We start from the raw sequence: 27,833 nt of genomic DNA, 5'->3' as shown, positions 1-27,833 counted from the left end.
AATTATTTTACATTTATCTTGTTTTTTTTAGCTTTTCAAAATTTCTTAACCAATTATCTCCATTTATTCAAATATAACGATTACAGGTAAAACTTCCGGGAAATCTGCGTTATTGGGGAAATACCATGCGGTACGGTATACGTTTTGGCATTTTCCGTAACTTTTTTATATTTGTGTTTTTTTATAATTGCTAAATTTCGTTCAAAAAAATTAGCTCCATTTACGGTATTCTAAGGATTACATTTGGAACTTTCGCGAAATCTGCATTATTCTGGAATTGCAGGGCGTTCACTGTTCGCCATTTTCCGTAATTATTTAATATTTGTTATTTCTTTAGATTTGCAAAATTTCCTTCGACCTGTTATCTCCTATTACGCAGATATAACGATTACAGGTGAAAATTTCGCGAAATCTACAATATTGTGGAAATGCCATGCGGTATATGTTTTGACATTTCCGGTATTTTTTTACATTTGTGTTTTTTAGTTTTTCAAAATTTCGTTCAACCAATTATCTCCATTTCCGCTATTCTAACGATTACATTTGAAACTTTCGCGAAATCTGCATTTTTGTGGAATTGCACAGCGTTACACGTTCCTGGCTGGGGGAGGGGGGGGGGGGGGTACTCGGCAAAGAATGCTACGCATTAAAACAAAAAATTCCCGCCTTGAAAATGAATGTCGAAGCCTATGTAGTTCAAAATCATTATATTCACAAGCTCATGCTTTGTATAGCCTTTCACATTTCTTGTACTTTGATTTAATCATAAAAACAACAGCGCACAAACTTGACAGGACGAGAACATTAAAAAGACACAATCTGGGGGGACTCATAGTTCTGTTAGTGCGCTGTATACATCATGCGCTTCCAGCAAATAAGGTTGTCTGCATCATGTGTTTGGGACATATCCAAATTCAACGTATGTAACATGCTATATCACAATTCACTAAACATCCAGAGTTTACTGTAAAGTTTGGAAAACGAGCCCTACCGAGCCCTAACCTAACGAGCCCTACCGCAACTAAGAACGTTACTGCTCTACGCGCATCAGATAACTCGCAAACTCGCTCGATTTTCCTCTTTGTTGGCCTGGGCATTGTTTGCGCGCTTGAATAATGTCATTTATTATATCGTGGCTATTATCCGCGTTCCTTTCAGTTTCAGAAACAGCGCATTGGATGGTTATTTTAAACAAAATCACAACAAAAGCAAAGGTATATATGGTAGACCTGTCTGCTGCGACTAGCGAATCATGCAGTCCGCTCTGTGCTGGCGATAACTATAGCTTTCACAGTGCTTCCAGGCACGATGGAAGGAGGTGAAGCATTTATCGGCAGTGTTGCAAGGGCCCTTTAAATGTGGGAGCGTTCACGGAACTCGCAATCTAATGCCATCATCAACCACGGGCTGCACACTTGGCCCCCCTACAGTTCAGCTGTACGCCCACTTGGGATGACGGACGTCAAAGGAGATAGTCGTTACCCCACCACCCTCTACGTCGGCACCAATGAAACAGGGACGGGTAACGTGTGGGTTGGCCACGTAAGTGCGCAATAAAATGTCAGCCCTTGTTCCTTGTGGGGGCGACAACTTAGTTGCATACTGCACCTGGAGATGAGCATGGCGCTGATGATGGGCAGCCAGCCGTACGAGAGCACTCCCCGCGTGTGCTCGCTGCGGTACGCCACGTACGTCCACGCGGGCAGAAGCAGGAACAGGGAGCAGAACACAAGCAGCGCCACCCAGTGAGATTCTGCGCTTGAAGAACAAGGAGCGGAACATGAGCTGCGGCGAAGAACGACGAGTTCATGCCGAAAGTATACGGCGTCCAGTCCAGAAGCTTATCCTGCTGTTTGCGAAAAATAGGTCCACAGATCTTCCCTTTCATCCTTTCGTATACGTGGAGGACATTTTGACTCGCTTAGAAAGCCAGATCGGTATTCGATAAGACTGGTGAGGTTAACTTTGTAAATGCGCCTAGCTTGCTATACGTCGGATGTGAGAGGGGAAAAATGGAATTTGCATAGTGATGAGGACAATGATCCGCCTACTTGCGTAAACTTGTGTAAAAACACTTATGAAAACCTGTACTTCTCAAGGAAGTCAACAGAGCTTCTGTCACGCAGGATGCTCCTTCAGGATCCGACCGACCAGGGGGCCCAACTGGTCATTCAGTTTTGATCTACCATAGAACGGCTGGCCCAAGAACACTAAGAGGGACGTTCTGGGTGCTGAACACAGCACACATTCACATATGACATGGCTTAAGTACTTGCGCACGTCACAAAGGGCGCAGAGTGGGGAAGTGCCCTGCTGCGACTGTTCAACAAGTTCCAACATCGTTAGGGCCGAACAAGCTACCGAAAGCTCTGGAGCTCTGAAATATCCTGCAAATATTGTTGTTGCGACTGCCTTTCTTTGGGATACGTATGAAAAACCTTAAAGCAACTTTCCCAATAAGACCATGAACAAAAGGTCATAAATATGCATTGAACTTGTCGAATAGACAATCTTTAGTAGACTGGTACCGCTTGGCCCTTCAGTTAGTAAACCAAATTTCTTTCGCAGTACCATCAAGATCTTATAATTCCCGGTATTCAGGAATCAGGACCACAAGGTCTGCTGTAAATGTACAAATACGTAGCTTCCGAGCTACCGCAATACCTGGGGACGCGCGTGGAATACCCACGCCGTTTCAGTCGCAGGTAAATCGTGACAACTGGATACAAAATGCAAGTAAGCTCATTACGACCACGGCTGATGAGACGGCAAATGCGACCCTGTCTCGTTTCTTAACGACAAAAGTGACCTCGTTCTGTTTTTTTTATTCGCTAAAAGCAAAACAAGTTCACATTTGTTGCTTCATTGCAAACTGCAATTCTGCATCCTAGTTGGGAAAAAAATATTGGAAAAAAATCAGGGACATCACGGCGCGTGAAGTTGCAGAAGCTTCCTGTGTCAAGGGAAAGGCAACGTTCGATGTTATTAATGCATGTACTTTGTCTTCTTGGATATGCTTTTTCTCTGGTGTGTGCCCTCCTTAGATGACAGTGATTTTTGTGTGCTTATCAACGACTTTTTTGAACTGCTACTTCGAGGGTGCGCCTCATTGCTCTCGTTTCTCCGTCCTTTGGCACTAATTACTGCCCAGGGCTGACTGGAGGCACTTCACGCAAGTTTTCCCAGCACCATATATCTCCGTGGCTGGCGTGCACATGTTCTACTCACGGGATAACACGTTCCCCTGTCACAGGATAGGGCGTCTAACTTTTGTGCCTCGGCTGTCAACGTGCTGATGCAGCGTCTCGGCTCCTATACTCTGGCGACCTGGGTTTGATTCCCATACAAATCGCGTTGAATTCGACTTTCTCCAAATCAGCTTATTTACTTCACAGAAATTAATCCACATCCGCACTTCCACAGACATTGAGACATATTTATGTGTTTTTTTAACAGCGGAGCTGTTGTCCCTGGCCGTAATGTGTGCAACGTCATCAAAAAACACTGGGTATAGTTACTCTCACCATTTACCACGCAAGTCAGCACGTACCTTACGAGGAGCGCCCGGCGGCGTCCAGATTTGCGCGTGGCGCTCGCAAGAAAAAGTACCAAGGAAACAGTTGACGTGCATCCGCGCCTCAAGGCGGGAGCACAAGACAGCTCGCGCTACAGATGCCCTAATCGCGAAGCCGCTTGCCGCCGGTTCTATAGCTCGTGCTGACGAGTTCCGCTTCGGGAGAAATGTGAAAGCCTGCACGCAAACCGATCCGTTCCCGCCAGTCATGCATGAGGAAGACGATGATGTAGATGGACATGATGGATTGATTGTAGGGTTTAACGCGCCGACGCAACGCAGGCGATGAGGGCTCCGGATTAATTTTGACCACCTGGGAATCTTTAGTGTGCCGAAATTTCGTACACACGGGCGTTTTTGCTTTTCACCTCCATCAGAAAAGCGGCCGCCGCGGCCGGGAATAGAACTCGCACACTCGTGCTCAGCAGCAGAACGCTATAGCCACTGAGCTATCGCGGCGGGTTGTAGATGGACATGACGATGACTGCTACTACCACACGGAAAAACGACGGCAGAACATGTAAATAAACAATTTCAAACCCAATCAATGCGTGCTGGTGTGTCCTTCAGTGCTTACATAGAAAGAAACCCTCCAGCTTCGCTGTGGTTGAAGCGTTGCGCGACTTAGTGCAAGCTTCGCCAATTTTTTTTTTTTTTTCTCTCTATCCAGGGGAGGGCATTTTCTGTGCCGAACAACAACGCCCTAATTTCGTACAATGGAAAACTTGAGGCTTTCGCTTTAAAGCAGCGGCAATAGCCCCCGCTGAAAGGATGCAGACGTCACCTTTGAGATCGTAGAGCGCGGCGCTGATGAGGGCCAGCAGTCCGAGGGTGGTGAGGTCACCCAGGGCGGCGGCCACGGGGATGGCCACGTTGTCCGGGTTGATGCGGCACGGGCCGGACGCGAGCACCACGCCGATCATCACGCCGCCTGCATGCGATCAACGGGGTGGGGGACGCGCGTTTATGCGTGGCCATGCACCGATGAGTATACAATCTGCGCGCGCGACGCATCTGTAGTTTTTAAAAATTGCGCGCACTGCTAGTGCAGACATAGTGAGCGTCTTTGCGCACCGGGGTTTAGTGGATGTATTTGCTTGTACGCCACCAAGGCGTCGAAAATTGTGGTGCATTCTTAGTCCATGCACTTACCGGTCTTGCCTATAATCGATTGAGTGGAATTGATGTATTACTGAAACGCGCTCGATAGAGATAACAAACTTTATTTAGAGCACGTCAGCGCGCCGAAACACGCCGGGTAAGAGTAGCTCTCCTCCGCATTCCATTAGCTGCCTTCACCGCCTGACCCCTGGTGACCAGCCGAAGCTGAAAAGCAGTGCTGGAAAGTAACCTCGCTAGGGGAAATATTTCCTCCCCTAATCACACATTAGACGTTGAAATGTGGATAGGTGTTGGATGCTTCTCGCTAAGTCGCACACTCCCAGCGTGTGACGAAAGGTAAAGTGACGGACATATGAAATGCGAACACGCAAATATGAAGCAAAACGCGCAAATTGAGAAGTAGTGTTCGTTGAGGCCCAATACTTGTGCGCTATTGCTCTTTGGAAAGCCCCATTTCCCAACTTTGTTTTTGTAACTAAGCCACGTGTCATTTCGGACTGCTTGGAAAGAAATCGCGCTATTGTTGTGTTCTGTTTCATATTTTTGTGTTCGCGTTACATTTGTCCACGACTGTACCTACCGCTTCAAATAAAACATCAGCTCCCTTGCGTGGCTTGGCGCATTACAGGATCGATCATCGTGTTATAGAAACATTTACGAGACAATTTAAGGGTGGCGTATGGTTGTGGTGGGACTCGTGTTGCAACAATGCAACAAAAAGTCCGAAGAATCAGAATACGGCGGCCATTTTGAGAAAGTATCTTGCCTCGCTCCAGCCGTTATCATTGAACAAGCCATCCTGATACGACACGAATACAGAAGCGCCCTGACCACAGTACCAAGTATAGTCACAGTCCCCAGCCACACCTTCTTAACCCTCCCATGCACCTGTAGACATCGGGGAGAATGCACCCATGATATGTACCTACACCCTGTGCTGATCCGTTGATTTTGTGCTGCATTGCAACGCCTGGCCTGAAGCGGCTTACTCAAGCCTTTTCGAAGGATTATCAGCGATTCTTCGCGGCGCACATCAAGTCGGAGCCAAACTTGAGCTACGACGGCCGAGAAAGTTGACAGAACAAGGACAGCTTTAAACATACAAAATTTGTCCACCCTTTCTCTTCCTCAGAGAAATTCCAAGTAATAGCTCATCATCCATGAAACACAGTGTTGCACAGAGCTCCTTTCGGCAAGCTTGCAAAAATGCCTGTTGGTTTTTATTTTTGCATATTTTTTTTGTTTAGTACAAGATTCAGGATTCCGTTTCTGGACTGAACACTTTTGTATGTATCTCCTACAACAATACCCTCAGGGCGAATTTAGTATGCTGAATAAATAAATAAATAAATAAATAAATAAATAAATAAATAAATAAATAAATTTAATGAATGCATTATTAAACAGGAACATTCAAAAGATAACTATTGACGATGACCAAGTTCATTCATGGACAAAACCTGCAGCCTTCGTTTAATTCCTCCCGTTAAACGTAAAATAGTGCATCTCCGCAGAAGATACAGAAGATGATGACAGGTAAAGTCCTTGTTCTCTGAATTACTAGAGCCGCTTGCAGTGACACTTAGTTTCCTCATTGGCAGTGATAGTTTAAATGTGATTCTGACTGAATTTCGGCAAAGAAATTTCCCAGCAAGACCAGTATGATATATTCTTGGACATTTCTGGGGCTAATATCTGTTGGCCCGCTGCTTTTTAAGATTCCGTTGAGGTATTGAAATTGTTATTCCCTACTCTTAATTTAGCCGTGCCTTGAGAGCTCACCTTGAAGCGGTACGCAGCACCCTATTCGCGTCAACTGTGATGCGTGTGAGTTGACGCGGGGCACACGCTTGAACAACGCAACTCGCCGGCGGACTTTACGGAGGATGCTGCATTGCTCATGATATGCAGAGCTGACAGTAACACAAGCCCAGTACGGGAGCCACTGTAGTCCAGGCACTCACCGAGGACAAGGCTGGCTGAGGCCGCGGTGGCGACGCTGCTGGCGAGTACGAGTAGCGCGGTGCGCATCGTGACGTCATTGGCGAGGGCCAGCGACGTCACGATGGCGTACAGAGAGGCGAGGGTTCCGACCACAACCGACTGGCACTGCGCATAAAAGAGAATATTCGTGCGTAAGCATTCTTTGCCTACTTCCCACAGAGATCTTCCCGCTCGTCCGAGTGTCCCTAACGCACGACGCGATGCGCTCCAAACAATAGATACATGGGTCCCGTGGACTATTCATAATCAAGCTCACATGGGCTTTCACAAGAGGTCGCCAAGACAAGCATAAGCCCCTGACGACCGGTTTTATAGAGAAGACCGCACGTTGGAGTAAATTTGACCGCCGCAAGCGCCGCCGTGCAGCTACAAAGGAAACTTATGCAGATTTCTCACAAGAAAGGATGGTTCCGCATTATCTAACGATTCCCATGCAGCAGTTTCTACAATTTATTTAGACGTTCAAGAATAATTTAATGTTGAGAAACAAACGCAAGGCGCTAAAAATATGGGGACAACAGGAGACAGGAAACAACAAATACGGGCGCCTTGCCTTAAGACTAACATTTTAAATGTCGCAATCAATGATCGTTTCCTCCGCGTCTTGCCGTCATCGCCGTCATTCAAAATTAACCATAATCAATCACGTTTATCTTACATTTCTTGCAAGCCTCAGTGTTTCTGCAGTCCAGAAAGTCCGGATGTCCAAAGCGCGAGCACGCGAAGGGAGTAACAAACAAGAGGAAAGTACGCTGTGACAAGCTGAACAGCTGTCGCCTTGCAGAATGCAGAGCATTTCAAATGCAGAGCATTTCTGCGGGGGGGCGCGCCTGCAAGTCGTATGGATTACGTATTGGTTGTTGTTGTTGTAATTGTTGTCTTCCAGCGTAGACATTGTCGATGAAGTCGATGGTGAAACGTCCCGTGAACCTCCTACCGCGGCTATGACGCAACGTGGAGCGGCTATGACGCAACGTGGCGCGGCTATGACGCAACACAATCCAACACAATCCACTTTAATCCAATCCAATCCAAATCCAAGCCAATCCAAGCCAATCTAATCCAATGCCCCTCGCGAGAGAGTGTTATAGCGCCGAAATCGCCACCACGCGAACGCGTGATGCTGACGTCACGATCACGCCACAGATGTTAGCGACCGCAGCGCGCGCGAACGACATATGTGATTTAAGCGCGAACCGACCGCGGCGAGAGAGCGCGACGCGAGCGCCCCACCTGTTCTTGCGCGCGAACCTAACGCGGCGAGAGAGGGTGTTGCGCACATCCCCACCTGTTGTGCGCCCGAACCGAATGCGGCGAGAGAGGGCGTTGCGAGAGGAGAGAAGGCGAGGAGGACGCGGGGGAGAGGGCGCACCTCTGGCCGACGGTTGAATGAGTCAAGGATATAAAGCACGTTCGTAACCTTCCGTTCTGTGTCGGCTTTGTGGCTCAGTTGGTAGAGTACCGTGCACCTTGCGTTCCGCCCGCAGAGTCGTAGGATCGAAACCTGGCGCCGGCAAGTATTATTTCTTTATATAGTGTAGGGGGGGGGCGATGCGGACGCGGACCACGGACGCCAACGCGAGTGACATCGTGAGTTACTGAAATGCTCTGCATTTAAAAACCGGCTATGGAGGGAAGGGAAAAGGAAAAGACGTGCTCATCCTGCCATCCAACCTACCACTGCACTAGTAAGGATGTAACTTCCCGGTTAACGAGCCCTAACCACGCTGTTTTTCCCGCGTCCTTCGTACATCGTGACACCGTGTGCGTGTGACATTGTGTGCGCGTTAACCGTCTCGGTAGCCGCGTTTTCTCGCTTTGCAAGCGGAATCGGCTTCCTGTCGCTCCCTTCGTAGTTTTTTCACCGTCATTCCCGTTCCAGGCCGTTTCGCTCCCGCTTGTCGCTGCACTCGCTTCGCACTCTGTTTTACAACGCGCTCAAGCGGTGGAAGGACACGTCGGTCGGCGATCGCAGCGCCACCACAGCCAATGCCGCCGCCTGCTTGGGGCCCCGTTTGACATCCCCCGGCTCCGCACATGCGCTGTCGTTCTCTTTTCTTCCGTCGCACCATGATAAAAATTTCGAAGTAAACACTTGAAAAAGTTCCAGCTACACTTGCACTGCGACAGAGCGTCTTGTGAGGACTCACCTGCAAAAGAGCCATGTTCCCCAGGGCCAGTCCCACAATGTCCCTCCACGAATCCGTCTTGCCAAGGTTGGCCTGCGGGTTTTACAGCGACAGCTGTTAGTGGCAAATTCCTCGTGATGCCTGTACGGGAACAGAAAATGGTTTATGGCAAAGCGACACCTATATACAGCTCAAGCGCATCCTATGGCTGACACGCAACTAACACGACCTTCTTCGTGCATCAATATTGAAAAGTAGTTTGAAAATTAAGGTGAGTACACCCTGCATAGTGGGTGTCGTTTTAGTTTCATTTCTGTTCACAATGAACTCCTTTCTTGATTTCTGAGAGACTGGCGTTAATCCTTTGCTCTCTGTTTTAGTAAGGTGACCCGATGTTGGTGCCGCCATCAGTTCCTGGTGGAAAACACGCCGGTTCGACTCATTCGGGTAAAGAGTTGCGCTGCTGAGCCCAAGGACGCGGGTTCGATTCCCAGCCGCGGCGGTCGTTTTCCTGATGGAAGCAAAAAATTGAAATGCCCAGGTGGACGGTCGAAATTCTTCCGGAGCCTTCCACTACGGCGCGCCTCGTTGCCCAGGTGTAGCTACGGCACGTGAATTACCGGAAATTAATATTTTTATCTTCCGGTGTAACTTGTGGGCACGGCTGATGACCGCGTCTGTCGAGTATGCCGCCACCGCCTGGGCGTTAAACGAACTTCACTGCGATGGCGTGGCACCTGCTGAAAATGCCTGTCCTTTCGTCTCCACCGTGATTTCATTCGCCCCCTTTCTACACTTCAGTTGCCCCTGCGCCTTATTCCAAATTCAGGCCAGACCTCGAGTCTTGCTGCCTTATTCGCAGCTTCCGAGTGACAGCGATGACGTATTTCTACGGACGCTGGATCAGCACGGCTCATATATATCGGACGGCTAGCAGACACAGGTAAATCGGAAAATCAGCCTAATAACGCTATCGTGTTAATAACTTATGCCTTTGCGGCAAAACCAGTTTCACAACAACTAAATCTAATTGATAGGTCTTGTTGAAAAACTAAGTTTACAGCGGAAGGTAATTTTACCGACATACGCCTGTCGTGAACCGACATTTCCACGTCCGTGCGTGAGTAATGAACAGCGCCCGTGTGTTCCTTAACTACTGTCTTTTTTCTGTCCGTCATTATCTTGCGAGATAAGCTCCTAGAAATGTGTTTGTAGCTGCATGCGAGCAGTTTGGCCCAAAAGGGATTTTGAACGAAATGATGAAACGGCGCATGAATAGAAGAATCGTTTTAGTATCCGGAAAAATTGTCGGGCGCCCCCAATTCGAGCCACATACGTTTTGTTGACTTCGGCATGACGGGCACGAAACTCCTTTGCATTCACCCGAGGTTGGATGATACGAGCTTTGTTCCATATCTCGACGTGGACATTAAAGTAAGTCTTACAACATGTTTTCAACCTGCCAAATTAACCCGCGCAGTCGGCAAGAATACGAGGATGAGAAAATATAAGGCGAACGTCCCCTTTTGACGAGCAGCCGAGAGCTCAGAATTGGGCTTCAAAATTTGCAACCCCTCTTCTGTAGCCATTTACAATTACCGCGGCACTCTAGTACTTCTTACGTCCGTCGCCACCGCTCTTATGCGTAGACAAAACGAATATATGTGCTTTCACAATGTAAATTCATCTAGCAAAAAGTCGCTGTCCCGACACTCGGAGGCGATACGAGCTTCTTTTTGTTACAGGCCCCAAGTGAAGCTTCATGTTGTAGAACCACCCGCAGCTTCTTGTTTAACCTTGGCAGGGCGGACTCGATGCGATACAAGTGAGCACATTAGACGCATATTATACGACTGCGCGCGATTCGCTAGTGAACGTTCAAAAGAATCAAAAGCACTCGTGCCAATTCGACGCGGAGGCGGACTCGAACTTTGTGGCCTCCAATTGGTCCCTGCCGCACTCATGACGGAGCGGCGCTATAGGGACAAAAGTAGGCTCGGAATAGACTTAACTTTTCAAGTAGACTCAGAACTGGGTGAGATTTCTTCAGCTCCCTGTGCTGATATTTTGCTTTTTTTTATCTTTAAATTCGGTTTATTACGGGCTTAGATTTTCCGTCACGTGTAACGATGTTTAACTTGTCAGAGCACCCTGCTTATCACACTTCATTCCTTCCCATCTGAAGTAGCAAATCCCGTCATTAGTGCGGTGGGCCTTTTCAGTTTTTTATTAAATCTCTCTCACTCACACACACACACACACACACACACTCACACTCACTCTCACTCTCACTCTCACACTCACACTCACACTCACACTCACCCTCACACTCACCCTCACTCTCACCCTCACTCTCACCCTCACCCTCACACTCACCCTCACACTCACTCTCACTCTCTGGAACCGTGAGAGCACATAGTAACGATAAAGTAACGTGCGTTACATCCTCCCGGGCAAAGGGGAAAAAATGCCTGGACGGAACATATATAGACTGCGGGCCACTACAAACTACTAAACCTGCTGGCATGGCGGATCATACGCGCGCATTATTCAGCGCAAAGGAAACCTCATTCAAATTGGAGGCAAATAGCCGAGTGTACCACCATTCCTTTTATTATCAATACATGCGGGATTTGTTTGGTGATAGCAAATAAAAAAACCTGTAAAAGAACGGTATTTTATAGATTCTAGATAAAAACGAACACAAAACCTCCCTCATGCGACATTTGTGCGCAGCACGAACTGCAGTCTTCGGTCACGGCCGCAAATCTGCTGCGTCTGAAGAAGTGATCGCGTGATCAGCGACCGCACGGCGGCGCGCGCTACTCTGCCGCTATTTCGCAGCGCTTCGCAGCCGCCGAGCATGTTGCAAATCGTGCTTAAACCTCCCGCGCAAGTTCGGATGAACCACGAATGGTGGAGGTGGCGACTTATGGCGAAAGTGCGAGGGGGAGGTAGTGGCACAATACCAGTGCGTGCCGCCTCCCCCTCGCACTTTCGGCTGACGCCGCTCCTCCGTTTTCTTTCTGCTGGAGTGGCTCTTCCGCTCTAGTGGTTGCGCGGATGTTGCCGCCGCGAAATCCCTCTACCGGGCGCCAAGGCGCTGCGCGCTAAAACTAAAGATATATAGAAACTAAAACTCGATCACTCATAACAACCATTATGGGTTCTTAACTCGGCTACCGTCAACTAACTCGAAGCGCTTGCTCCGCTTGGGTGTGCATCGACTGCTGCAGCCATATCAGATACTGCATTGACAAACTCAGTACAATTAAGCAAATGAAAGACTGACTTGTTTCCCTATCGAAATTCCTCGCAAATCACGAAGGACTGCCAGTTCGCGATGTCGATGGTGCCTGTTGATAACTTACAGAATCGTGCTACACGGCATGCTCAGGCCGCTCCTGCGAAGGGAAATTTGACAACCACCTCAATGCAGCCGAACGGCTACAAAGGAAAAGCTGTACAGCTTTCTCAGAAACTTAGCAAGCAATTGAAGAAAAAATTTGTCCTGGTACAAGATTAGAACCGTGGACCACCGCCTATCTAGGTCAGTCACTGTACCAACTGAGCTAACCAGGATGCTAGTAGTTTGTAACGCGATAGCGAACTGATCAACAACTCGAAATGAGAAACCGGTGTTGACCGACCATATTTAGGGGAATTCCCCAAGGTGGAGTAAGTTTCCGCGAAAGAAAATTTGGCATCCACCTCAATGCGGTTGAATTAAGGTGGATGTCAAAATTTTTGTTCGCAGAAGCCTATGGATTTTCCCATTAAGATCGGGATCATTAACATCGGGTCCATTAACATCTGAAGCGCTGCCCGATCACGTCTGCAGGAAGTTTGGCCTCGACTTATGGACCTAAATTAGGCCAAGAGCAGCAGCCCTTTGAAGCGACACTGCGCGTGATAGCAGCTCACCTGCGTGGCCAACCTGGACGCGAGCGTCATCTCGAGATTCCCCTTGAGTCCCAAAAGAGCAGGCACCAGGATGAACAGTTCAGACGCCTCCACGAACGCCGGCCATGACTGGAAACATTTCAGCGTGGCAAAGAGAGTTAACAGCTGCGATAGACATCACGCATGATTAACGTGACCGCAGGACGGCCAATAAGGAAAGTTTATTGAAAGTAGGAGATTCGCTATAAAAACGCCAAGTGTTTTATAGGAGCCTGGGAGCCCCTCCAGGCTACAGCTACTCTGCCAAGGAAAGTATTATGAAACAAACAAAAGAAAACCTAAGGGGAGGGGCACGGGGAGGTGACGAAATAAAAACAGTCACGTTAGTTCGCTAAAACCTCAAAGTCCTTTGCAAGCCTTCTCAGCCACATAACAGTAGATGATGATGATGGTTGTATGTTGATGGCGCAAGGCACACAGTAGAAAAAAATGAATATCAGAAAGTAGCGATGTTCGCCAAAACGTGTAGACGACCCTTCAAAAGGTCGGATTTCACAGACACGAGGAAACAACGAAACAAAAGGAACTAAAGAAAGGACAAAACGTAAAAATGGCAATTCATAAATTTTTGGTCCAATTTTTGTAGGGGCTATAGAGATACGTAAAACGTAGCGAGCGAAATTGTATATTTGAAACCCTTGCGAATTTGTCAGTCTTCATGACCGTATCAAAGCTTTGTTTTTCTCGATTTTTATTATAACACTTTGTGTCAAATCTCGGTCGCAGTAATTTCCATGGTTAACTTTTGTCCCGTGCTGAATAAAAATGTTCATGTGCTGATTATATGTGGAGCCATTGTCCGCCATGGTAGAGACGGTAATCTCCAGCAAATATCTTGGTGTCCCGTTTATTAATGTCGTGCGCATAACAATGGCACGCGTGTCTAAGGGCAAGCGCTCGGAAGGTTCCCCGTACCTGGACCTTGTCTAGCAGCAGCCCCGCGGCGACCATGCCCAGGCCGGCGAGCATGAAGGAAGGGAAGACCTGGGCCAGGAAGACGTACCACCTCTCCTCCCCCTCCTCCCTGCGCTCCCCCTTGAGGAGAGAGGTGGACTCGTCGAACAAGGAGGACCCTTCGGAGCCGTTCTCGCCGCCTCCGCAGGACCCCAGCACCACGGCGGGACGCTTCTCCAGTGATGGCATCTACAACGCCGAGAAGACGTGCAAATCACTCAGACCCTCCTCACCACTACTGGCCACTCACGTGGCCAGAGAACACAGCTGTATATATTAGAGGCCTTCCACTACTGTTAAAGTGAAGACCATATTGAGTTATGTACGGTGACATATATTGACAGAAAAATGACACACAGGATTAAATATGTTATACTCATAATTGATCTTGATACAGTTTCGATAAAGTAATAGTTGCAGCCTTTTTCTGTACCCATACTCCCTCCTGGTAGACAGCGATGTATTGGCGGCAGAGGGGAGTTCTGTGACGTTTACAACTTCACTGTATTCTTACTAATTAGTACAAGTAAAAATGAAACTCGGAGAAATTATTGAGCCGTTGCAGCGGCCAATTTCAGTGGATTTTTTTCCAAGATCTTATATTAGATTGAGAGCTACAAAGCACTAACACCAGGTCTGCAGCGGGAACGCGCGATTCTTTGTCGACGTGTGCAGCCGCAGGAGCGGTAGCAGTATCGCGAAGCTGTTAATCAAAAGTTATACGTCTGACGCAACTGACTTTTTACCGCAAAAAAAAATGTGGTTTATTCCTCTGTCCCAGGAACCGGTAAAACACGAAAGTGAAATGTGCAGCGAAATCTGCAGCGGAGCATGATTTGCGGGTCGGCGGCTGTCTTGTGGGTGTGCTTGGCGAGCGACGTACTGCTGGCGGGTCGCTTCGGCAAAGGTGTACCGGCGTCATTTCCGTGACGGATATGACGTCAGGGAAATCTTGGTGCATACCGGCATAAAACACTTTCGTGTTAAAATATGAAAACCAAAACGAACAACCCTAAGTATAACGTACTATTTAGTACTAAATATTGTTTTCCCGCAAGAACACCTTGTGTGCAGAGGTGCACCCTTTACAGACCGCCTGCTCCGTTGTACTGGCATCATTTCCGTGACGGATATGACATCCTAAATAAAAGCGCAGAAAAACGCGGGACAAAGAGAAGAACTACACAGGACGAGCGCTCGTCTTGTGTAGTTCTCTTTGTCCCGCGTTTTTCTGCGCTTTTATTTAGTATGTCTCCATACCAACTTGCCCACTTGTCGGTGCTCCTAAGGATATGACATCAGTGAAATCTGGGAATAATACGGACTATACCGGGAATAAACACTTTCGAGTAAAAGTTGCAATCATGTCCGCGTGATCAGTGGAATGCGTCGCAGCCTGCCCTTTTTTTTCACCCCCGACTCGTGGTGGAAGTGAGCCATACACCATAGCTTTACACACACTGCAGAGGGCGGTCTCAAGGCCAGATGTCTACGACCGCCCGTATTGCTCTCTCCGCGCCAGTTTGGAAAACCGTAATGGTGGCTGCTCCAGTGTGGCGGCACGCATTCGGTTCCCTTATCGATTCATGAACGTACGCACCAATTAGCATGGCTGCGGAGCAGGAAGAGATGACGAACAGTTTTGAGGGGAGGAATTCCAACTTACTTTGCCCGCCTCCAAACACGTGTATCGAAGGGGGAGGTCGGTGGACGGATGTAGGGTACTCGGCGCGCTTGTAGAAATAGAAAATTGTGAGCACAAGGGCTAAAATGCAATCGCAGCAATGTAAACGCATTCACGAGTTGTCGAAGAGGCGGGTAAAATCAGCGAATAGGGTTCAACGTAACGAACGGCTTTAATGCACGAGCCACGGGGTGCGACGGAGAGCGGAGCGCATGTGCGAGGGACCGCAAGGGGACGGTGTAACAGTTTCAACAGAATCCACCGGTAAGCAATAGTGGGTGCTGTAAAAGTGCATCTTCGGGGCGTTGTAAAGCGGCCTTAGAAAGAAGAATGATAAGGGGAACCTTTAGCGCCAGGAAGCGAGTGCCGTGTATAAGAGAACGATTCTAGAACACCGTATCTCAAACTGAAGGGAGGGAAAGTTGGCGCGGGTTGGACATGTGCTGCTGAAGACTGATAAGGGGCGGATTAACCGTACTAAGATAATGGCTACAAAGGGATTAGCTGCAATGTGTAAAAAGAACTCCGGGGAGAAGCGAGATAGGCAGATTAGGCTTAGCGAATTCCCACGAGGAATGGTACAATCAGCTGCTTGAATGCGGGTGAGGCTTTAGTTTCGCATGGGATATCAGCATGACGATGACGACGACGCATTTGTAACGTCTTTGGACATATTAAATTCATGCCATTGTGTCCCAAAGAGTTCACTATAGCCGAGAACCTCCAGAAGGACAAAGCGCACCGTCTCGAGGGCGACCACGGTGATGGCGCCGTTGGGGTGCAGGTTGCCGTTGGCCTTGGCGTTGCGGACGTCCAGGCTGTGGGCGCGCACGCTGGCGGCGATGCACTGGACGGCCGCCGCTGCGCGCAGCAGGTCGCCCGCGGACTCGCTCCCGCCGAAGCAGCTCGCCGTCGAGCCGTACTCCATCTTTGCCGGGGGCATGCTGGCCACAGCGCCTCCCTCCTAGACTTGGCCAACCGACGGCCTCGGCACCACGTGACGCAGCTGCTGGGAGAGCGAATACACAGGAAAAAGATCAGGGCTGATTAGAATCCCGAATGAAAGGGTGAGACATTGAACGTATTGCGCCCAGTACTCAAGTTTTTGAAGGACACAAACCTGTGGGATTCATGGTGCTGCTAGGGCGGAGCAACTGCCGGCACTGTGTGCAAGGTTATGTCCGCTTGTTCAACAACCATTCACTAACTCACTCACAGGATACCGCGACAGGCGTGTTCGTAAACATCCAAACGCACCCACAACAAACACTGCTCGATAGTCCCTCACTTTACGAGAGCAAGGAAGGTATGACGCGATACCGTATGATGTAGAATCTATCGGTGGTTTGTCGGGCCTTAACTACAAGATGGTGGAGCTTGCCGGGACACGGGTTGTTTATGAATGTGCACAAATAATAGGAACAACACAAAGCCACGGTCATTCGCTGTTTCTAAATGTGCATCGATAACCGCCAACGGCGCAAGAACACGGCACCGAATGTTTGTCTGTCTGCATCTGTCGGTCTGTCTGTCTGTGTCTCCCTGTCTGTTAACCGAGTCGCGAAGCGTAACCACGCAGAAAACTTGGCCGAGCCTCCAAGCATAACCACGTGTAAATTTAGCCGAGCCAAGAATAGCCTAGGTGGGGACGTCAGCTTCGCTGTTTGCCCAGTCGTCGCGCCGCGAATGCGATGCTGCATTTTTTTTCTTTTTTGCATTGTGCATGTTGAAAAGGTGCGACATTGTTGCTTGCCTTAACGATTAAATTCGCAATAACCAAATTCGACCTACTTAGAGTGTACAGCATTATTAAAGATAGGCCGATTAAAATAAACGGTATTCGAATTAAAATACTGTCAAAATAAAAAAAAACGTACCATACAAAAACCTTCGCCCTATCAAGAGAATTACGAACTAAGCTTCGCCAAGCCAGGTAGTAGTAAAACAATAGAACCTTTATCTATTTCATGAAGTTTGTGGCGGTAATTATTCAAAGATGCTCACTGCAGCTATAGAAAATTTTTACGAAGAAACAATTGCAATTTTTCCTTCATGAAAATCAATCAATCAATCAATCAATCAATCAATCAATCAATCAATCAATCAATCAATCAATCGTCTTTGCCTGTTTCCTGGAAAACGACGGGCGCACAGATAACTTACACAACCCATCGCTTGCGTACCGCTGAGCCGTTGAGTAGTCCTTCGAAATGATATTTGTGGCTGCATTGTGCAGTTTTAGCCGAGGAATATATGATGTGACAGTTCAGGGGAAGCCCAGAACTGTACTTCATCCCCAATCGGTTCCAGAAGAAAAAACACTTTGCGCCGTTCGCGGTCGCTGCGTCAACTACAGCAGTGACGTCGTGTGGTTTTCGATGTCATTTCCTTCTATCTCGCCTCTCAAAATATTACTGATGACGTGAAGCAGGCCTTGCAACTCGTTTTGTTTATGCCCGGTTGGCAGCGCCTGGCGGCGCCGTAATCTCACCCCGTGCTATCAGGTGTTAGGCCGCACCAAGCTATTTATTGTGATAGGGGCGAGCATAATCCGTTCGCCGCTCATTTCAGAACATCGAGGATGTCGATAATTGTTGGATTTTACCGGCGCAAGGCCAACTAAGGGCAAATAGCGCCAAACAAAAGTCACTTCATGAGAGTGGCATGAAAGTAAAAGTTTAGCATTTCATTAAGAATGAACAAAGTAAACAATCGAGGATGTTCTGAACGCAACTAGACTTTGGTAACTCAGTCACGAGAGGTGTTTTTTTTTTACACGCACACACAAAAAAAACGGAAGAAATGTTGGAAGTTTTCAAATTTCGCGCCACTGACGCAATATGAGCGGGAGTGACGTCATTTGAGTGAGCACTAAAAAATCGGCTGTGCTTGCTTGCTTGCTTCGCTGCAAATGTCGTCGCAAAGCGATAGTCTTCTGCCGCTTCTTGCACGTAAATGCCTCTTCTCTCCCCCACCCACCTCTCATTCTCTCCCCCTCCCTTTTCGATTCACCAGCGATAGCAGGGAGGAGGCTCGTTAAAGTCGGTTCAATTTTCCCGCGTTCTACTGCTCGCGCCATCTACTGGAACCTTTTGTTGGTGGGGAATTTGGAGCACTGCAGCGAGGCCCACGCTCGCGGGAGCTCTTGTATTTTGGGGTCAAAATATTGTTTTCAGTGCGTGTTTTTTTTTTTTTTTTTTTGCTATCGCGAATATCGAGTGCATTTATTTTCAGTTAAAATAACTCTGCGAATACGAGTTTTGCATTGATGTCCTGTCTGAAACATGCCTAATTTTTGCTCAACAATGTTGGCAAGTATGGAGTATGCTTGCAGATTTAGTGGTTCGGGAAGGTTTGGCCGGGTACCTGAAACGAGGGACAGACAGACAGACAGACAGACAGACAGACAGACAGACAGACAGACAGAGACAGACCACCCGATATCCACATCGTGAAGACACCGAGTCACACGGCTGTCCGTGGAAACGAGGCGGCCCACGCCTCTGCCCGCGCCCTGATACCCCGGAACCCTCGGAAGCTGACAACCAGACAGCTTCACCGCCCATATCGCTCCGCTATGCTGACATCCGAGTTCATTTACTCCGGCTACGCCAGCACTTGCCCCCATCACGACCAAACCTTCCCAAGGCCGAACAGTTCATCTTACGGCTGCTGCAAACCAACACGTTTCCCCATGGCGCACGCATTCATGCTGTTTATCCTACCCAGTACCTCCCCGAATGCAAACACCACCCATCCCTACGCACGCTATATATACCACATGGCGTGGGTGGGAGTGCCACCTAACCCCAACTCTACACCCCCTGCCCAGCCCAACCCCTGAGCAGTGGGAGAGCCAGTTGGCTAGCGGCGACCTGGGTGACCAGCAAGAGCCGATATCCCGGGTGCAACTGGCCGCACATGCCCAGAGCCTATTGGGCTGAGGATGCCCCGCTCGACTTCACTGTTAATAAAGTTTTGCTCCTCCTCCTCCCCCCTCCTCCCGCGCAAGAGAAGACCATCAGCGTTTCAGCTCAATAAAACGTTTTTTATCGCTACCAAGTACACCCCCCCCCCCCCCCAAAAAAAAAAAATTAAAGCCGTTCCACTCAACGTGAAACCTGTCGGAAGTGCAGAGCAGTTATTCGACATAATGGGCTGCATCGCCGTTATCCGCTCACTGCTACCACCCAATGCATTTCAAATTTCCTGCCTTCGCAGCGCTCGCGCACCCCCCTGCCTGAAATTGCGCCAGCGGGAGTTCTGCTCTTTCTGTGCTTGGTTTAATTCCGTGTGCTCGAGCTGTTTCGCGTCATTTCGAACGCGCCATTTTTTTCTTGCGCGGCTGCTTTCTAAAGATGATAGTCTTTCTTGGGCTACTTAAACGCAGAAATTTTAGTCTGTCTGTCTGTCTGTCTGTCTGTCTGTGACTCGACTCCGCCACCCGGCCAAAGTAAAATAAAATCTGCAATATAGTCTTATATACTCACAGCCAAATCTAACCGTCCAAGTCCTGTGTCGGTGTTCATACTTGTCAACATTGTTGAACAAGAAGAAGACATTACGCAAATATAAGGCCAAAAATCAATACATAACTGATATTTGCTGTGTTCCTTTATTAAAAATTTATAGATGCTTGGATTTTGCGATAGCAAATGAAATACTGCATCAACGGCAGAAAACTGGTGCCTGCTGCTGCCGGCGTTACCTCCTGGCGGCATTTAAGAAATCAAACGGCAATAGCAACGAAAGGTTCCACTAGATGGGATCCATGCTCCGCTTGGAACGCTCGCGCAGTAGGGCATCGTGGTTCTATAAAGGTTGTAGTAGGGTGCCCCAATCCACGCGCGTCTCCGCCGTACGGCAGCGCTGCCATCTAGACACCCGACTTGGAGCAGTAGAACGCGGTAAATTTAAATCGACTTGAGCAAACCTCTAGCGTGTTATCTTGGGAGGAACGAGACGGGAAAGGTACAGCATGAGAGGTGAGCGGAAAAGAGAAGGGAGGCCTTTACTTGGCAGGCCTTGAAAGGCAGGCTGCAGGCCTTGGCCTTTACTATCGTCTTTCGGTGGCATTTGCAACGAAAGCAGTAGACACACGGCCATTTTTTTTTCTTACTATCGTAAAAACCAACCTAACGAGCGCTCCTGACTAAATGAACGCGGGGGCTGCCGGTTATAAACACAGATGTTGCCTGAAATGTACGTGCAGTTTACTTTGCGCTAAACAACGTGGGGATGTATGACAAGCGCCAGCGGTACACCAGGTTCGAACGGTTGTTATACACTATTTAAACCGCGTAATTTTCAAGGCCTCAGCATTACTCCCTGACGACGGTACACCAGGCTCTACTTGGGTCTGTTATCTCGCTGCACCTCCTGATTCCGGCAGTCGCTTGACATCGACCGTTAGCGAGCTACGACGACAAGTCAAGCCCATAAAATGCTCTGCACTGAAAACTACCGTCTTTCAAAAAAAAGTACCGCCCTGCATGCCTCTCATTGCATGCGACTCGTTTCAACGCGTGCCTCACAAATAAAACACCAAGAAATGAAGTGCGCCGGGCACGACACAAGTAATCGAACACCGTTTTATCGAAGGCATGTCCGCATCATCGCATGTTGTTTGGCTGGACTTGCTCCATCGTAGATTGGAATCTTCGAACGCTATTCTTTTCGTCTGCAACATACGCCTGCAGCGTGATATGCTGTGATCTTAAAGTCGCATAGAAAAATTCAGGCATTTCAAAGCCCAAGCCTTAGTCACTGCAGGTTCCAGTGACCATTCAGAAACCTTGCAAGTGCAAATACGTCACGGCTGAAACGGACGTGAAATGGACATTTTCGAAAAGAACAGAACTCAGAATTCAGTGCCAGGACGAAGATACTGCTCCACTGTGTACGACTTAGTTCGACGAAACGTCCTCCGACGAAGCACCGTTCGATGAAACAGCTTCTGTGAAGTGGCGTTCGATGAACCGTCTGCAACACTATATGTCAGTGTATGGTCTGTGGAGTAATATCGGAGCTGTCACCCAACTCTTAGTCATCCCTCTCGCATCATTGTCGGCGGGAGGCGGCAGGAGAGCTTCGGCTCCGGCAGGCCGCATGGACAACCACTTCTGCAAGATATCGACAAAGAAGCCACCGTACTCCAGTTGTCAGCCAAAAACGAGGCGAGTATTCCGACAAGCCTCCCTACCGTCAGAAGCGTTGATAGCAGAGCAGTGACGTCGCGCTTGCAAGCTATACACTCTTGGCAACGTTTGATTACCAACAGACGTCCGCAGCCTGCCTCGGGGTTTTTGTTCTCTTATCGTATCGAAACCAAACTCGTCCGGGGGGAAAAAAGAGAAAGGATTGCCGTTTTTGTTTGTAGCACGTGCCTGCCCACGGGCTGTGGGAAGTTGTCGCGGTGGTTTCCTGCCCTTGAGCATTCTCTACGCACGTGAGGAACCGATAAGCGACGTCAGACAGGAACTTCGGCCAAGTGAGAGGCGGCAGGCGGTGAACGAGCAGCGATAACAGCGATAACAACGGCGTCACTGTGATGTATTGACGCGACAGGCATGTTCGAGAGGCCTTCAGGGTCATTTTTATATCTGGCTGGACGACACAGAAACGAAGCATCTGATACAGAGCGCAAGAACATCAGCGCATGGCCACGTCTCCAAAACAGATTTCTTTTTCGTTCTTACGCAGATTACCTCACATTCGAAGGCTAAGCTTCCCAGGTTCCGGCAGCTATGTGTTTTCGCCAGTTTTATACGGACGTCAATTGATCCACCGTGTTCACTATGTAAGATAGCAATGCATACACCGTGACCTTGACGTAGCTATGGTCATCCGCAGCAGCACGCGTCGGCGCCATCTTCATCTCCCTCTGCAAAAATCTAAATGCTAACCGTGGGAAACGTGATGCAGAAATCCGTATCACTAGAGAGCGAGGCATGACTCTGCTGGAAACGATTGCTAATCAATGATCCCAGCCCAGCGTTTGCCAAACTGCCCATGAAGACGCCGGTGATACTTCGTTATGTAGACACCATAACTCCGTGATGCTGAACTGCTACTGCAATCTCAGGTCACCATATCTTTAGTCCTCACCCATGTCCTCGCGAAAAGAATTGATTGATTGATTGGTTTTTTGGTTATAAATTAATTAATTAAGCCGATTAATTTAATGTAATTAATGAGTATTAAATAATTTGTTATTTACTAAATTGTTAATTACTTAATTAACCAGTAAATAACAAATTAATTATTAATTAATTAAATTGATTGATTGATTGATTGATTGATTGATTGATTGATTGATTGATTGATTGATTGATTGATTGATTGATTGATTGATTGATTGATCGATTGATCGATTGATTGATTGATTGATTGATCGATTGATCCATTAGGGTGTAATTTCAGTCGATGATAGCTAAAATGACTGAATGTTGAATATTTAAATAATTTATTAAACAGCAGGATGTTGATTAAACAAATCACTAATTTATTGAGTAAATATTTGCATTAGAAATGCATTAATGGGTTTGGCTTAATGCTTGGCTGATTGCTTCATTGCTTGCTTGAATGCTTGACTGATTGATTGATCGATAGATTTACTGATCGATTTATTGATTGATTTTGTAGTTTCTTTCGCCGAAGGAAAGCGGAATTGAGCTATCTTGACATAGTTTTAACATATCCACGTTAAATATCGCTCTTCGGGTTATAGCGCCGTTGTTGGTTGCAGGCGCAAGTGAAATAAATTATGGTCGTCCTCCACACGTTGTAAAAATGTCGGTTACAAGCCGCGTAGTGGTCATCGCTTGCCGGCGCCGCCTCTCGCATCGTTACGTAATGTTTCCTCGGCGTTTAGCAGTGTCGATTAAGAGCTGCAACAGCAACCGGCCGCAGTGTGGAGCGACCCACCAGCACAAATACATCTGACGAACATTTGTGCGCTATCACAAAGAAGCCGTACGGACATACACGCTCCGAGCGGTATAGACAAAACTATCTCGTAGTTCTTCGGCACTCCAAGTGAACACGTTTCGAGTTTTGCTTTGCGCCGTTTGGAATACAGTCGAGAGAAGTGGTCCTCCTTGACCTCTCTCTCGCGATGGTTTTTTTAAGTGCAGAGCACTTTAGGGTCTCGTCTTGTCGTCTCAGCTCGCTAACGGTCGATGCGACTGCCGGAATCAGGCGGCGCAGCGAGATAGCGGACTCAAGTAGAGACTTGGGAGTCACGCTGAGGCTTCGAAAAAGCACGCGGTTTAAATTGTCATAACAGTTCGAACCTCGTGAACCGCGGGCGCTTGTCATACATCTACCAGAAGAGAGAGAGACAGCCTTTAATAGAAAAGGATGACCACTGGTCACGATGGGGGAAAGGAATGGGGAGGGAGGGTAAGAGAAAAAAAAAACAAATAAATGCTGGTTGTTCTCAGTAGACTCAATAACTGGGCCAGTTCTTAGAACCTGCAATTCATGGGCCAGTTCATGGTGATCGCAATAGGGTTAGAGCACATACACCAGTTCGTTCGGGGGAGGACCCGCTCAAACAACCCGTGCCAGACCGCTTTTAAATGAATAAACCGCTATTTCATATAATAGTTGTGCATCAGTTTGTTGTGGATCGGGATGGGGTTGGGGAGATTTAAATGTACGGTGCGTGGCGAAAGCTGGGCACCACCAAACTAGGTGTGCGAGGTCTGATGGAGTGGTGGCACGGCAGTAAGGACATCGAGGGGGCAGCTGAGGGGTGTACCACTTGCGAAGTGTTTCAGGTGTGTATGCTGAATTTGCAATATATTTGTTAATAAAAATTTCGCCTGAGCGGGGAATAGGAGGTAGGCGGCTGAGGTAGCCAGCTGGAGTTAGGGCTTTTAGACGTGTGCGTCGGTCCTTCTTGTGCTGATGAATACGCATCGCTGGGGAGGGAGAGGGGGACCGCGACGGCCTTACCCCAGGCACCAGTGGAGGATAAGAGGGGGAACTCTCCTGAGCGGCCACATGAGCCGCCTGGTTGCCTGAAGAAAATGGTTCGTGGCCAGGTACCCAGTCGACGCGGATGTTGGTGTGTGCATATAACCGGCAGCTCCAGCGTTAAGTTAGTTAGGAACGCTCGTTGGGTTGGTTTTTACGATAGTAAGCGGGAAAAGCGGCCGCGCAACAAAGAAATGGCACGTTCGAAATGACGCGAAACGGTTTCAGCATACGAAATTAAAGCAAGCAAGCACAAAAAAAAAACAGACTCCCGCTGGCGCAGTTTCAAGAAGGGGGCGCGCGAGCACTGCGAAAGCGGGAAATTTTAAATGCAGCCCATTATGGCGAATCACTTTCTCTGCACTTCCGTCAGCTTTCACGTTGAGTGGAACGGCTTTAATATTGTAGCGTGAGCTACACTGGCCGAGGTTGAGCAGTTCCGCGTGGACCTTGAAGGGCCGTGCTGCGCAAGCGCGAGGAACATTGGATTGGATTGGATTTGGATTGATTGCACTGGATTGGTTTGGAATCCAATCCAATTGGAGTACGGGTGTGGAGAGAAGTGGGTCTGCACATTCGCCGGTCTGCGCATTCCAGAGTAATGACGTCATAGCCACGGCAGACGCACTGGCGTCGGCGCGTGCCCAGCTGTGCGCCTCCGTTGCGCAGTAGCCAAGTCTGACGGTGCACCGTAGCCGCTTGATAGCCGTTTCGCGTGGCTCCTGGAGAGCCGCGCTGCGCATGCGCGAGGAGCAGTGACTGGACCGGACGGGATTATATTGGATTGAAAATCGTTTTAGCAGCAGTAAGCATGATAATCAGCTAATCCTAGACAACCATGAAACCCAAGAATAACCAGCTGAAGCTTAGCTCACGCTACGTATATCCTGGCGTAGCCGAGCTAAGCCAAGGCCCCTTAGGGAAATTAAGCTAAGCCACTGCTAATTTTTTTTCTTCGCGCTTCCAATCAAGGGTGTAAAAACATGGCTTGCTCGAACGACACTTTTACAGTTCGCAATCTGTCATAGACGTTGCACAGCGGAACAAAACGAAATTACGGTATTCCTGCCAATTCCGCGACGTACCCAGCAGGCACATTATTGGCGTCGTTATTTGAACAGCGTACAGGTCGAAGTTGGTTGGGTTTGACATCGCCCTGGCATGCGGCGGGAAATGGAGGCTGGTGATCAGCAAAGTTGGATTTGGCTGGATCTCTCATAGACTCTGTACGGTCGCGATCAATTTGAAGGTGATCGCTCCATTGGAAGGCGAAGCAAGCAGCAGCGCCATGTTGCGTCATTACCTTCCGGGGTGAAGGAAACATCAGAGCAGCTTCCCTCTCTCTTTTCGCTGTTCCGTGGGCAGCTATCACACCATTCTAGCAAGTCACATTCTTTGGGTGTTTTTTTAAGCGAAGCTTTCTATGTCTACTTGATGGCGTTGACGCCAGAGAAAAAATACACTGCACGAAAGCCAAATTTACACAATGGGTTTCAAAAAGGATATATCAATCATACACCGTATTACAAAACCATAGGGTGTCTTTGACCACCTATGTCCTTGAACTTTGCACCTAACAATTGGATGTATTTGTACACCTTAGCACACCTCTCGTTGATTGATTGATTGTAGGGTTCAACGCGCCGACGCAACGCAGGCGGTGAGGCGTGCCTGCGTTGCTCCGGAGAGGAGGGCTCCGGATTAATTTCGGCCACCTAGGGATCTTTACGTGCGCCGAAATCTCAAACCCACGGGCGTGCTTGCTTTTCGCCTCCATCAGAAAAGCGGCCGTCGCTGCCGGGAATCGAACCCGCGTCTTCATGATCATCAGAGCAACGCCTTAGCCCGTAGCCTCCACGATGGCTGCGGTCGGCGCGCCGTTGCTCAACGGCAGCAGATCGCGAAGGCCACGCTTAGCCACTGAGTCACCGCGGTTGGTCGCACATCTCTCGTAATTCATAATTTATAGTTTGGCAGTACGCGCGGTTAGCGGCGATGATGGAATACATTCTCTGAGTAGAGATGGACTTCGGCTTTGGACTGGCAGTTTGGATTTTAGACTTTGGCGTTGACTCCCATTGCACGAGTAAAAGCTTCGAACCATCTTTCGCTTAAGAAAGGGTCTTTTGACTCCTTTTTTTGCGCGTCAACAAACAGGCAACGATGACACGGCAAAGCACGTGTCGTATTCTGTGTGGGTGGGGGCGTCAACTGAGGAGGAATCTTGGGCGCGTCAACGTCCCGGTTATGCCGGTAACAATGAAAAAGATTATCAGCGTTTACACGGAGTCACCATTGTTAGCGAAGACATAAGGCAAGGACTTGCACACACAATTTCCATGAAAGGGAATAGAATGCAGAAAAGAAGTGTGAGCGAGTTTTTGTCGGGACGGTTGTAGCCCGGAGGAGCCTAGGAGGGGAAAAAGGCAGAGCAGTCCTTTATCTTCGCCTTTATGCAGCTTGAAAGGCCGGCAGGTCGATGCTCCGCGATCACCTTCATATTGTTTGCGACTGTACTGGTCATGGTCATGGTTGGTCATGAAGCGGGCACGAGTTCTGCGTTGCGCTGTCAGGCACTGGACGCACCCACCGCCGACTCCTTGTGGGCACCCCTGTGAGGCCACCCAGCAGCCTTATTGCACGTTGTACGGGCTGCAACACGTGCTTGTCAGAACGGGGTGACGTCAGTCTTCAAACACAGCAACGAGTGCACTGCCGGGAAAGTACAGATATTCCTATCGATAGCATGCTCTGGAGAGAACTATCGCTGGTAACGTGGACGGTCGACTGCATGCAGTCCTGGAAAACCTGTCGGCAATGCATTTATCGTGGTAGGCGTTGTTTCCCCTCTATTCGACATAAAAACCCGTTTTGCAACCCTGTACACAGCCAGGTCCGTAGTAGTGCTTGGAAAATTCGTCAGACCGGTTATTCGGTTTCTATCGGGCTACTATCTCTGTTTCTATCGAGTTATAAACGGCCAGAATGCGGTTACAAGTTAAGACAGGAACCATATTTTAAAATAAGAGTGCGAACGTCCTATGGAACATAGTCAATAGAATGCAGCATACCTGGTCTTCAAAATAAATGTCCGCAATGTCCTGAAATAGCACGAGTCAAGGACAACTGCTACGTTTAAAAAACGTGTAAAAGCCCTCTTGCTAAGCCTTTAGTGACTTCCATGTATCTGTATATCCTGCTCCATGGTCAGTTTCTTGTTCCCCTTTTTGTTAGTTTCTTTAACGTGCGAAATTGCGTCCCGTTTCTGAGTTGTGCTGTGACTTCACTTTTGATCGCGTGCACTGGAACAATGTATTATCTTCTTGAAATGCCGCATAGCAATGCAGAACATGCAGGAAGCGCTCGCACAGACATGTTTCAGGTAGTCGCCCTTGGTCTCGCTTACCGTGGCACCAGTGTT

The 27,833-nt window shown here is 48.4% G+C and overlaps 1 protein-coding gene across 6 annotated transcripts in view; it reads right to left on the bottom strand.

The window, feature by feature from the left end:
• LOC144152755 (solute carrier family 41 member 1-like) overlaps positions 1–27,833 on the bottom strand; it is a 102,790-nt gene that overhangs the window by 29,016 nt on the left and 45,941 nt on the right. For 3 of the 6 annotated variants that reach the window (XM_077684182.1, XM_077684183.1, XM_077684185.1), the window contains 7 exons: positions 16,173–16,439; positions 13,708–13,935; positions 12,754–12,861; positions 8,851–8,922; positions 6,661–6,805; positions 4,359–4,505; positions 1,609–1,753 (listed from right to left, as the gene is read on the bottom strand). In XM_077684182.1, coding sequence (XP_077540308.1) covers positions 1,609–1,753; positions 4,359–4,505; positions 6,661–6,805; positions 8,851–8,922; positions 12,754–12,861; positions 13,708–13,935; positions 16,173–16,373 — 1,046 coding nt within the window. In that variant the 5' untranslated portion in view covers positions 16,374–16,439. The remainder of the gene's footprint in view (positions 1–1,608; positions 1,754–4,358; positions 4,506–6,660; positions 6,806–8,850; positions 8,923–12,753; positions 12,862–13,707; positions 13,936–16,172; positions 16,440–27,833) is intronic. The other 3 variants (XM_077684181.1, XM_077684184.1, XM_077684186.1) reach the window with 1 other exon arrangement.

Source organism: Haemaphysalis longicornis, unplaced genomic scaffold (assembly GCF_048455015.1).
Source record: "Haemaphysalis longicornis isolate Haplotype H1 unplaced genomic scaffold, Haemaphysalis longicornis Haplotype H1 scaffold_9, whole genome shotgun sequence".
NCBI lineage: Eukaryota > Metazoa > Arthropoda > Arachnida > Ixodida > Ixodidae > Haemaphysalis > Haemaphysalis longicornis.
This window is presented reverse-complemented; position numbering and strand designations above follow the sequence as displayed.